This window comes from Callithrix jacchus, chromosome 10 (genome assembly GCF_049354715.1).
Source record: "Callithrix jacchus isolate 240 chromosome 10, calJac240_pri, whole genome shotgun sequence".
Classification (NCBI taxonomy): Eukaryota; Metazoa; Chordata; class Mammalia; order Primates; family Cebidae; genus Callithrix; species Callithrix jacchus.
Genome location: NC_133511.1, coordinates 71,745,505 through 71,758,725, shown reverse-complemented (window position 1 = coordinate 71,758,725; position 13,221 = coordinate 71,745,505). Strand labels below are relative to the sequence as shown.

The 13,221-nt window shown below is 38.0% G+C and overlaps 1 protein-coding gene across 1 annotated transcript; it reads right to left on the bottom strand.

The window, feature by feature from the left end:
* Window positions 1–5,162: 5,162 nt before the first annotated feature.
* Window positions 5,163–6,116, bottom strand: LOC100398498 (olfactory receptor 56B4-like). The gene is given in 3 exon segments (XM_009007583.5): window positions 5,163–5,263; window positions 5,266–6,041; window positions 6,043–6,116. Coding segments are annotated over 3 exon segments (951 nt in total).
* Between the last annotated feature and the right edge of the window lie 7,105 nt (window positions 6,117–13,221).

Genomic DNA, 13,221 nt, shown 5'->3' with positions numbered 1-13,221 from the left:
TTCTAAGCAAAAAGAACACAGCTGGGGGCATCACACTACCGGATTTCAAACTATACTACAAGGCTACAGTAATCAAAACAGCATGGTACTTGTACCAAAACAGAGATATAGACCAATGGAACAAAACAGAGGCACCGGAGGCAACACAACATACATACAACTATACAATCTTTGATAAACCTGACAAAAACAAGCAATGGGGCAAGGATTCCATGTTTAACAAATGGTGTTGGGAAAACTGGCTAGCCATGTGCAGAAAGCAGAAACTGGACCCCTTCCTGACACCTTACACTAAAATTAACTCCAGATGGATTAAAGACTTAAACATAAGACCTGGCACCATAAAAACCCTAGAAGGAAATCTAGGCAAAACTATCCAGGACATAGGAGTAGGCAAGGACTTCATGAACAAAACACCAAAAGCATTGGCAACAAAAGCCGAAATAGACAAATGGGACCTAATGAAACTCCACAGCTTCTGCACGGCAAAAGAAACAGTCACTAGAGTGGATCGGCAACCAACAGAATGGGAAAAAATTTTCGCAGTCTACCCATCTGACAAAGGGCTGATATCCAGAATTTACAAAGAACTCAACCAGATTTACAGGAAAAAAACAAACAAGCCCATTCAAAAGTGGGCAAAGGATATGAACAGATACTTTACGAAAGAAGACATATATGAGGCCAACAGTCATATGAAAAAATGCTCATCGTCACTGGTCATCAGAGAGATGCAAATCAAAACCACATTGAGATACCATCTCACGCCAGTTAGAATGGCGATCATTAAAAAATCTGGAGACAACAGATGCTGGAGAGGATGTGGAGAAAAAGGAACACTTTTACACTGTTGGTGGGAGTGTAAATTAGTTCAACCATTGTGGAAGACAGTGTGGCCATTCCTCAAGGCCTTAGAAATAGAAATTCCATTTGACCCAGCAATCCCATTACTGGGTATATATCCAAAAAACTATAAATCGTTCTACTATAAGGACACATGTACACGAATGTTCATTGCAGCACTGTTTACAATAGCAAAGACCTGGAATCAACCCAAATGCCCATTGATAATAGACTGGATTGGAAAAATGTGGCACATATACACCATGGATTATTATGCAGCAATCAGAAATGATGAGTTCGTGTCATTTGTAGGGACATGGATGAATCTGGAGAACAGCATTTTCAGCAAACTGACACAAGAACAGAAAATGAAACACCGCATATTCTCACTCATAGGTGGGTGATGAAAAATGAGAACACATGGACACAGAGAGGGGAGTACTAAACACTGGGGTCTATTGGGGGGAAAAGGGGAGGGCCAGTGGGAGGGGGAGGAGGGGAGGGATAGCCTGGGGAGAAATGCCAAATGTGGGTGAAGGGGAGAAGAAAAGCAAAGCACACTGCCATGTGTGTACCTACGCAACTGTCTTGCATGCTCTGCTCATGTACCCCAAAACCTATAATCCAATAAAAAATTAAAAAAAAAAGAATCAAATAGATGCAATAAAGAATGAAAAAGGGGTTACTACCACTGAGTTCACAGAAATACAAACTACCATCAGAGATTACTACAAACAACTCTATGCATATAAACCAGTAAACCTGGAAGAAATGGATAAATTCCTGGACATTTTCATCCTCTGAATCCTAAACCAGGAAGAAGTTGAAACCTTGAACAGACCAATAACAATGGCTGAATTTCAGGAAGCAATTAATAGCCTACCAACCAAAAAAAGTCCAGTTCCAGATGGGTTCACAGCCGAATTCTACCAGACCTACAAAGAGGAGCTTATACCATTCCTTCTAAAACTATTCCAAATAATACAAAATTAGGGAATCCTTCCCAAATCATTTTATGAGACCAACATCATCCTGATATCAGAAATCAGCAGAGACTCAACGAAAAAAGAAAACTTCAGGCCAATATCCATGAACGTCGATGCAAAAATCTTCAATAAAATACTGGCAAGCCAACAGCAACAGCACATCAAAAAACTTATCCATCACGATCAAGTAGGCTTCATCCCAGGGATGCAAGGCTGGTTCAACATATGCAAGTCTATAAACATAATTTGCCACATAAACAGAACCAAAGACAAAAACCACATGATTATCTCAATAGATGCAGAGAAGGCCTTCAACAAAATTCAGCAGCATTTTATGCTAAAAACTCTCAATAAACTAGGTATTGAAAGAACATATCTCAAAGTAATAAAAACTATTTATGACAAACCTACAGCCAATATCACACTGAATGGGTAAAAACTGGAAGCATTCCCTTTGAAATCCAGCACTAGAAAAGGATGCCCTTTCTCACCACTCCTATTCAATATAGTATTGGAAGTTCTAGTCAGAGCAATCAGGCCAAAAATAAAAAAAAGGGCATTCAATTAGGAAAGGAGGAAGTAAAATTGTCTCTATTTGCAGACGACATGATTGTATATTTAGAAGACCCTATCATCTCAGCCCAAAATCTTCTTAAACTGATAAGCAACTTCAGCAAAGTCTCAGAATACAAAATAAATGTGCAGAAATCAGAGGCATTTCTGTACACCAATAACAGACTAACAGAGAACCAAATCATGAGTGAACTCCCATTCACAATTGCTACAAAAAGAATAAAATACCTAGGAATAAAACTAACAAAGAATGTAAAAGACTTCTTCGAGGGAACTATAAATCACTGCTTAGTGAAATAAGAGAGGACACAAACAGATGGAGAAACATTCCATGCTCATGGTTAGGAAGAAGCAATATCATGAAAATGGCCATACTGCCCAAAGTAATTTATAGCTTCAACACTATCCCCATCAAGCTACTTATAATTCTCTTCACAGAACTGGAAAAAAACCACCTTAAACTTCATATGGAATCAAAAGAGAGCCTGCGTAGCCAAGTCAATCCTAAGCAAAGAACAAAGCTGGAGGCATCATGTTACCTGACTTCAAACTATACTACAAGGCTACAGTAGTTAAAACAACTTGGTACTGGTACCAAAACAGAGGTATAGACCAACGGAACAGAACAGAGGCCTTAAAGGCAATGCCATACATCTGCAACCATCTGATGTTTGACAAAACTGACAAGGACAAGCAAAGGGGAAAGGATTTTCTGTTTAATAAATGCTGTTGGGAAAATTGGCCAGCAGTGTGCAGAAAGCAGAAACTGGACCCCTTCCTGACACCTTACACTAAAATTAACTTGAGATGGATTAAAGACTTAAACATAAGACCTAACACCTAAAAACCCTAGAAGAAAACCTAGGCAAAACCATTCAGGACTTAGGCATAGGCATAGGCATAGGCAAGGACTTCATGACTAAAACACCAAAAGTATGGGCAACAAAAGCCAAAATAGACAAATGGGACCTAATTAAACTCCAGAGCTTCTGTACAGTAAAAGAAACAATCATTAGAGTGAACCAGCAACCAACAGAATGGGAAAAAGTTTTTGCAATCTACCCATCTGACAAAGGGCTAATATCCAGAATCTACAAAGAACTAAAACAGATTTACAAGAAAAAAACAAGCTCATCCAAAAGTGGGCGAAGGATATGAACAGACACTTTTCAAAAGAAGCATATAGGAGGTCAAGAAACATATGAAAAAATGCTCATCATCACTGATTACTAGAGAAATGCAAATCAAAACCACATTGATACCCCACCTCATGACAGTTAGAATGGCGATCATTAAAAAATCTGGAGACAACAGATGTTGGAGAGGATGTGAAGAAATCGGAACACTTTTACACTGTTGGTGGGAGTGTAAACTATTCAACCATGGAAGACAGTGTAGTGCTTCCTCAAGGACCTAGAAATAGAAATTTCATTTGACCCAGCAATCCCAATAGTGGGTGTATACCCAAAGGATTATACATCATTCTATTATGAAGACACATGCACATGTATGTTCATAGTGGCACTGTTTACAATTGCAAAGACCTGGAACCAATCAAAATGCCATCAATGATAGACTGGATGAGGAAAATGTGGCCCATATACACCATGGAATACTATGCAGCCATAACAAATGATGAGTTTGTGTCCTTTGTAGGAACATAGATAAATCTGGAAACCATCATTCTCGGCAAACTGACACAAGAACAGAAAATCAAACACCGCATGTTCTCACTTATAGGTGGGTGTTGAACAATGAGAATACATAGACACAGGGAGGGCAACATCACACACTGGGGTCTGTTGCGGGGGACAAGGGAGGGATAGTGGGGGGTGGGGAAGTCAGGGAGGAATAACATGAGGAGAAATGCCAGATATAGGTGATGGGGGGATGGAGGCAGGAATTTGCCATGTGTGTACCTATGCAACAGTCCTGCATGATCTGCACATGTACCCCAGAACCTAAAGTACAATTAATTAAACTGGATAAAATGAGAAATATGAATGTACCTCTTTAAAAAAGTAATATTTCATGAGTCAGTTAACACAACCTCACTGATGACCCTGGATCATCTTTGCTCTAATTAACCTTATATTTAGATGTGCTGCTTGATGATATTGTGTGTAAAAATTAAATGAAGAACAAAAATTTAAAAAATGAGGATGAAATACATAAAAGAAAGTAATATATGAAAAGTACATAAGTATGTAAGAGTTAAATACATGAAAATATTAAGGCTTTGTTTCCTATTAGTAATATTATAATAATTTTTTATGAATAATTGTTTTCTTGCCTTTAGACCATCCCTTTTGGATATTTTTCTAAAATAGAATTACTGGTTAAGAAAATTTAAACATTTATAAGCATTTTGATAAATTTTGCCAAATTGCTTTTTGGTGTGTTTACAGTCCTACCAGTTGTGTATAAGAGTCTTAATCTTGGGGTAGACATTTTTTGTTTTCTTTTTATTATTATGAAAATTACATATGAAAAGCACATAAGTATGTAAGAGAAAAACATAAATATTAAAGGCTTTGTTTTCTATTATTAGCAATATAATATTACTAATTTCACTTTTCTTACTTTACGGGTAATATAAAATTTTATTGTAATTTTAATATACATATTTTGATTAGTGAGGCTGACATTTTTCATGATTTTTTTTCCTAGGGAGTGGTAAATACAAATTATAACTCCCTTCCACTGGGAATTAACACCTCTTTTATTTCCTAAAATCTTAATGGATTCCTAAAGCTGGCTTTACTTGGACACATCCTTACCCATCCCAAGCAGCCTCTGAAAGCCCAGTCTGAGTTTGTGCATCCTGAGTGCATAAACCAGGGGGTTGAGTGCAGGGGGATGACGTTGTGCAACACATTAAGAAGCACGGGGATAAGGGAAATCTTTTTCTCTGCAAGGTGTGTGACAGACACTACAGTGATAACTGTGTAGAAAAAGAGGATGAGGATGAGGTGGGAGCTACAAGTGCTTAGAGCCTTGGACATTGCTTCCGCTGAATTCAGTCTCAGCACAGCGTGAAGGATTAGAGCATAGGAAAAAAATACCAGAGCCATATCACTCCCAACCAAGACCCATGCTAGCATCAGTTGGCAAAATTTGTTCATGATGATGTAATCACAAGCCAGGCTGGTAACCCCCAAGTTAGAGCAGAGGCAGTGCTCGATTTCATTCCTGGAACAGTAGTGTCTCTGGGCAGCCAGTAAAGGCACTGGGATGGTCAACAGGCCATTTCTGAGCACCATGAATCCTGTGGCTTTGATGACAAAAGCTTTAGTGACTATGGAAGAGTACTGAAGAGGGCGACAGATGGCTATGTATCTGTCCACTGCCATACAGAGAAAGATGCCTGACTCCATGAAGATGAAGCAGTGGATGGCATAGATCTGAGAAAAACACTCAGGGAGGCTGATGGCCTTGGCATCAAACCAGAGGATGGCCAGGATCTTCGGCATGATGGTAGTGGCCAGGCCAATGTCCACTACTGCCAATATGCCCAGCAAATGGTACATGGGTTCGTGTAGCGTGGGCTCATGTTGAATGGTGATCATGATGAGGAGATTGGCACCAAGAGCTAAGAGGTATAGCAGAGCCAGGGGCAGGGAAAGCCAGTGCTGCCACTCCTGGGAACCCCATCAGGACGAACTGGGAAATCTGGAGGCTGGAGCTAGTGGTAACACTGGTGGACATATCCATGGAACGGGTGCTTCAGTCTCAGTGTCTGCCTGAAATAGCAGGAAGCTATGTTTAAAAGTTCAGCTAAGGGACTGGGTGTGGTGGCTCATGCCTGTGATCTCAGCACTTTGGGAGGCTGAGGTGGGTAGATCAACTGAGGTCAGGAGTTCGAGACTGGCCTGGCCAACATGGCAAACCCCATCTCTACTGAAAATACAAAAATCCAGGTGTGGTAGTGCATATCTGTAATCCCAGCTACTCAGGAGGCTGAGGCACGAGAATCACTTGAATTCGGGAGGTGGAGGTTGCAGTGAGCAGGTAACGTGTCACTGCACCCCAGCATATACAAAAAAAAAGTTAAGTGTCTTGATAAGAACCCTCAATAGTGAACCAGCTCCTTTTATTCATGAATGAACCTCAACTTTATTTGGTTTCTGGAAATATACCACAGAGGAATAACAAAAAAAGCAAAAAACTTCTAAACAGAAGAGTTGTAATAACCATTTCATCACAACTTGTATGTCTAGTAAGCATGTCCAAATATATTAAAATCTTATCACTAACAGACAACAAATATTAATATTTGGTTTACTTCCTAACTTCTGTTTTATTTTTAAACAGTTTACTTCATTATCCAGAGATAATTTTATATCTTTTCTTTGTCTTTTAGCAGTATGTTTTAAGATATAAATACTCAAAAAGTTTATTTCATGGATGAATAAGTTAACCAAAGACTTCTCAATATTATTTAAAAAGTGTGTTGTTAATTTTAACTGTTGCTGTAAATTTTTGCATTTGGCTATTCTGTCATTTACTGACAGGTATTTTGCTTTTAGGATTGTTTTCTTTGGGTAGAATTTCAAAAGTGATACAAAAGTTATATATACAAAAGATATAATCATCTTAAAACTTTAAATAAAATTTTGATCTTACTTTAAAATATAATACCTACACATGGTAAAAAAGAAAAGAAAGTGAAAACTATGGGAACAATCCAAGATGGCTGATCGCTAACATCCCGGGATTGCAGCTCTCAGGGAAGGCGCGGAGAACTAGAGGACGCCACACTTTCAGACAAAGTCTGGTCGCTCACGGAGCAGAAGATCCCCCAGTGGTGGAAACACACGAGTCGCCAGCGCAACTCTCGTGGTCAGCGCAGCGGTTCCGCTGGCACCTCAGCGCGGCAGCTCTCAGAGCAGAGTAAACGGGACGGGTTCCCCTTCTGACTGAGGTTTGGAGCCCCGCGAAGGCAGAGTCGCCTACTATGGAAACAAGAAGGAAGCCCGACAGGAGAATCCTGGGCAGAAAAGCACCATCAGTTTTAACGCCGCTGCTCTGGCCCTGGGAACTAACAACCTGGACGCCCACTCAAGAGACCTAATCTGAAAGTTGGTAATTTCAAGATGACAGGAGGATAAATTTACAATGACGGGAAGAAACCAGCATAAAAAAGCTGAGAATACTCAAAGTCAGAACGCCTCTCCCTCTAAAGATGATCACAGCTCCACATCAACAATGGAACAAGGCTTGATGGAGAACGAGCGCCTCCTGATGACAGAATCACTCTTCAAGGAATGGATAATAACAAACTTCGGTGAGTTAAAAGAACATGTTGTAGCCCAACGTAAAGAAACTAGGAACTTTGAAAAAAGGTTTGATGAAATCCTATTGAGAATAGACAACTTAGAGAGGAGTATGAGTGAATTAATGGAACTGAAGAATACAATACAGGAACTCCGAGAAGTATGCACAGCTTTAAACACTCAAATTGTTCAAGCAGAAGAAGGGATATCAGAGGTCAAAGTCCAACTTAATGAAATAAAACGTGAAGAAAAGATTAGAGAAAAAAGGATAAAAAGGAATGAGCAAAGTCTCCAAGAAATGTGGGACTATGTGAAAAGACCAAATTTACGTTTGATAGGTGTACCTGAATGCGACGGAGAGAATGAATCCAAGCTGGAAAATACCCTTCAGGATATTATTCAGGAAAATTTTCCTAAACTAGCAAAGCAGGTCAACATTCAACCCCAGGTAATACAGAGAACACCACAAAGATATTCCTCAAGAAGAGCAACCCCAAGGCACATAATCGTTAGATTCACCAGGGTTGAAACGAAGGAGAGGATACTAAGGGCAGCCAGAGAGAAAGGTCGGATAACCCACAAAGGCAAGCCTATCAGACTTACAGCAGATCTCTCGGCAGAAACTCTACAGGCCAGAAGAGAGTGGGGGCCAATATTCAACATCCTCAAAGAACAGAACCTTCAGCCCAGAATTTCATATCCAGCCAAACTAAGCTTCACAACTGAAGGAAAAATAAAATCTTTTGTGAACAAGCAAGAACTCAGAGATTTTATTACCACCAGGCCTGCTTTACAAGAGCTTCTGAAAGAAGCATTACACACAGAAAGAAACAACCAGTATTAGCCTTTCTAAAAATACACCAAAAAGTAAAGAGCACCAACATAAAGAAGAATTTACACCAACAAATGGATAAAACAGCCAGTCAACATCAAATGGCAGTAACCCTAAATTTAAATTGACTGAATTCCCAATCAAAAGACACAGCCAAAACCCAACGGCATGTTACATCCAGACCTGTTTCACATGCAAAGATACACAAAGACTCAAAACGAAGGGATGGAGAAAGATTTACCAACCAAATGGAGAGCAAAAATAAATAATAAATAAATAAAAAGCAGGAGTTGCAATTCTTGTATCGGATAAAATAGATTTTAAAGCAACAAAGATATAGTGGTAAAAGGATCAATGCAACAACAAGAGCTAACGATCCTAACACCCAGATAGGAGACTTAGATTCAATGAGACAGAAAATTAATAAGGATATCAAGGACTCGAACTCAGATCCAGAACAAGTAAACTTAATAAATATTTATAGAGCTCTCCACTTCAATTACACAAAATATACATTCTTGTCAATACCACATCACACCTACTCATAAGTTTAAATGAAACATTGATTGGCCATTATTAATACCCAATTTTTTTCAAAATAAAGCAATATTTCCATTTACTCTCCCTCTTTCTCTTTCTCTTTCTTCCTCTCCTTTACTTATTTTTTTTTTCTTTTCTTTCCTTCTCTCAAAAAAAAAGAAATCAACTTGTAAACCTCTAGATCCAGGTCAGCAATGTCTCTTTCATTGCTTGATTTCCTTTCTTCCCTTCCCTCACTCCCTCCCTCCCTCCCTCCCCTCTTCCTCCCTTCCTTCCTTCCTTCATCCCTTCCTTCCTCCCTACCGTCCTTATTCCCTTCCTTTCTGCCTTCCTCCCCCCCCCCCAAAAAAAAAAAAAAAAGAAAACTATGAACAATGAAAAGTAAGATTCTAATGCCTGGGGCTTCCAAATCTCTTTCCTTTCACCAGAGCAGCCAGTAACGTGTTCCGTGGGAGTCCTTCCTGTAATAGTTTATGCATGGATAAAAACATACATATATATATAATTTTTATAAAACACAAAATCAAATGTTAGCATACCCTTCTCCTTTTTTTCTTTCCTTTTCTTTTTTAACTTAATATTTTGGAGACTATTCCATATTAACATATACATATGACTTACTGCTGTTCTGCTGTTAAGTTGTATTATTTTCTACCACTTAGATGTCCTATAGTTTAATGAGATATTTTTTGGTATTTTTAGAATTGATATATCATAGTTTTAGATGTTTTCGAGGTACATGTGATGTGACATTTTGATACACGTATACAATATGTAATAATCAAATCAGTGTAATTAGGATATCCATCACCTCAAGCATTTGTCTTTCCTTTGTGTTAGGAACATTACAATTATTCTCTTTTAGTGATTTTGAAACATACAGTAAATTACTAACTATAATTTTCCTACTGTCCTATTGAATACTAGAACTTACTTCTTCTACCTAACTATATTTTTGTACCCACTAACTACCCTCCACTTTTCTTCTACCTCCGCTCTTTCCAGCCTCTGGTAACACTGTTCTATTCACTACTTCCAGAAGATCCATTTTTTCTTAAGCTCCCAAACATGAGTAAGTACATGTAATATCTGTCTTTCTGTGCTTTGTTTATTTCACTTAACACATTAACCTCCAGTTTCTCAAACATGAGTGAAAACATGTAATATTTGTCTTTCCGTGCTTATTTAACTTAGCATAATAACCTCCAGTTCCATCCATGTTTCTGCAAAGAGGATTTTATTCCTTTTTGGGGCTGATTAATAGTCCTCTGTGTGTGTGCGTGTGTGTGTGTGTGTGTGTGTGTGTGTGTGTGTATCACATTGGATATATATATACTCTCTCTATATACTATATATGGTGTGTGTATATATAGTGTATATATATCTATATATCTCTCTATACATATCTCCTGTTTTCTTTATCCATTCATGAAACTTAGGTTGATTCCATATCTTGGCTATTGTGAATAGTACTGCAATTAACATAAAAGTGCAGATATATTTTCTAAATACTGATCTCCTTCTTTTGCATATAAACCCAGCAGTGGAACTGCTGTACCATATGGTAGTTCTCTTTTTAGTTTTTTGAGGAACCTCCATATTGTTTTCCATATCGCTGTACTACTTTACAATCCCACCAACAGTGTACATGAATTCCCCTTTCTCTGCACCCTTGCTTGCATTTGCTATTTTTGTCTTTTTGATAATAGCCATTCTAACTGGAATGAAATGATATCTCTTGTGGTTTCGATTTTCATTTCCCCATTGATTGGTGATCTTGAACAGTTTTTAATATAACTATTGGCCATTTGTGCATCTTCTTTAGAGATATCTATTCAAATATTCTGCTCACTTTTTAATTCAATTATCTATGTTTTTCCTACTGAGTTGTTAGAGTTCCTTATATATTCTGGTTATTAATGCCTTTGTCAGAGAGTTTGCCAATACTTTCTCCCTTTCTCTCATCATTAACTGTTTCTTTTCAGTAAACACATGAGTTTGAAACAGAAAAAGGTTTGCAAGAAAACACTGAGAAGTTATCAGACATGTTTCTTCCTCCAGTAGGTGTCAATAGGCCCACAGACAAATCCACCCATAAAAAGTAAATGTAACCTCGCTTTCTTAAAGATTCTGTAGGTTGTCCCTTTTGTTGGATGTTTTATCTGCTTCCAGTATATTTTCTACTATAAAAAATGATGCAGTAAATGTACTTTTTCTTATGTATTTATGCATATGTATACGTTTATCCACATAATAATTTCCAAGAACTGAACTGCTGGGTCAACTGGAATGAAGAGATATTGACTTGACAAGCCTATTGTCTTTTAGAGGGGTTACTCTGACTTCGTATGAGGGTATGGGGATTTTGAATGCTCCTGATATACACTAAAATGTTGTTTCATAGATACATTGTGGTACTTTACACACCCACAATTTGTTCGTGTGTCTAATTCATCATGCCCATGCCAAAATTGGGAATTTTAATGTAAAATATCTATAAATTATTCTATTGATATAATAGAATGAAAATGGAAACATCAATTTTGTTTTAGTATTCACTTTGTTTAGTAAACTTTAACATTTTCAAGCAGTCATTTTTCCATTTATATTCTTACACATTAATTTTCCATTTTATCTTACTATTTATTATTTATTATCTATTTTCTACATATGCCCATCTTGTAGTACTAAAGAAAATAATGTTTTTAAAGTGCTTATCATTGCAGTGTATACTACTTGGGTGATGGGTGCATCAAAATCTCAGAAATTATCACTAAAGCACTTATCCATGTAACCAAACACCACCTGTTCTCCCAAAACTATTAAAATAATAATAATAATAATAATAATAATAATAATAATAAAGTGCTTACCATGGAATCTGGCAGCACAACCGTATTAATATATATGAGTTTCACTATATCTTGAGGATACTATTTCTTTTTCATGCTTATTATGGTTAATTTTATTATCAAAATTTTATTACATCTCTTGTGAAAGTTCAAATGTTACAGCAAGGTGTAAACACTCCACGTGAGAAAAACAGATACTTCTTCCCTTCCAAGAGTTCCCACCACCTCCTTTGCCCCCACCTCCTCCTGGAAGTCTTGTCTTGACAGTACCTTGCCCACACAGAGTGGCTGGGGTCTCTGTTCCTGCTAGGCAAGGTGAGGGCTGCTTGACCACTGGCCTCTCCCTTCGGTTGACAGCCAAGGGGACAATGCAAACCCCAGCCCAAATGAAGAGATATTTACATACATTTTATATAATACAGAAAAAATCAGCATCCCAGGCGACATAATTTCTACTCCCAATGCTCTCCCAGACTGATGGGTTCATGGGGGAAACAATAAAAAGAAAAGTACTTTGCTGAGGTTCAGCATAAAAAAAATCTCCTCTCATTTGAGTGGACACCTGAATTCAGTTTTTAAAACTGAAATTTTGTTACAGTCGCACACAAAGAGAGAAGCCTGTTCATGTGATAGCTGTAGGACAAGGTAGAAAATAAAGGAATGCAAGAGGCTATGGGGAAAAATGAAGAGAAAACAAGTTAGAGGGAATGAAGGAGAGGGGTTCACAGTATTATCTTGTTATTCACAATTCCTACCAATGTTATAACTAAATACAAAATTGTATAAAAACACATCAGATATGACAGTAAACAAGTGAAAGAAATAAGCTGGCAACCATATGAAATTTCAAAAGTTTATAAACCCAACCTGGTCTTGCTCCAGGGCTCCTCTAGAGGTATATAGCATGGGAAGAAGCCTGTCTTCTCTCGTCTCCCATCCAGAACAGTGCTAAGGGTGTGGGTGGCTTGGTAACTCTTTCACAATGCCGACTGTCACATAAGCATCCCCTGAAAAAATGTGGGGCAGCCCACACACAGTCAGTCCTGTTGTGCCACTCCACAAACCTGTCTTCCCACTTTTACCCTACAGACACAGTGCATGCTTTCCTATCATGGAGACAGCCCTGTTCATGGGATCGTCAACTCCTGATTAATTGGGAAAAGAAAAAGTAAAATTCAGCACATTCCCAAACCACTTGGTATCCTTCCCAAATTTATTGCCAAAAGCTTGTAAGTAGCAATGGAATTGGCCTATATTACCTCTCATAAGAATATTACTTCTATCTGTTGAATTTTCTGGGAAAATTTCCTCTAGTTCAT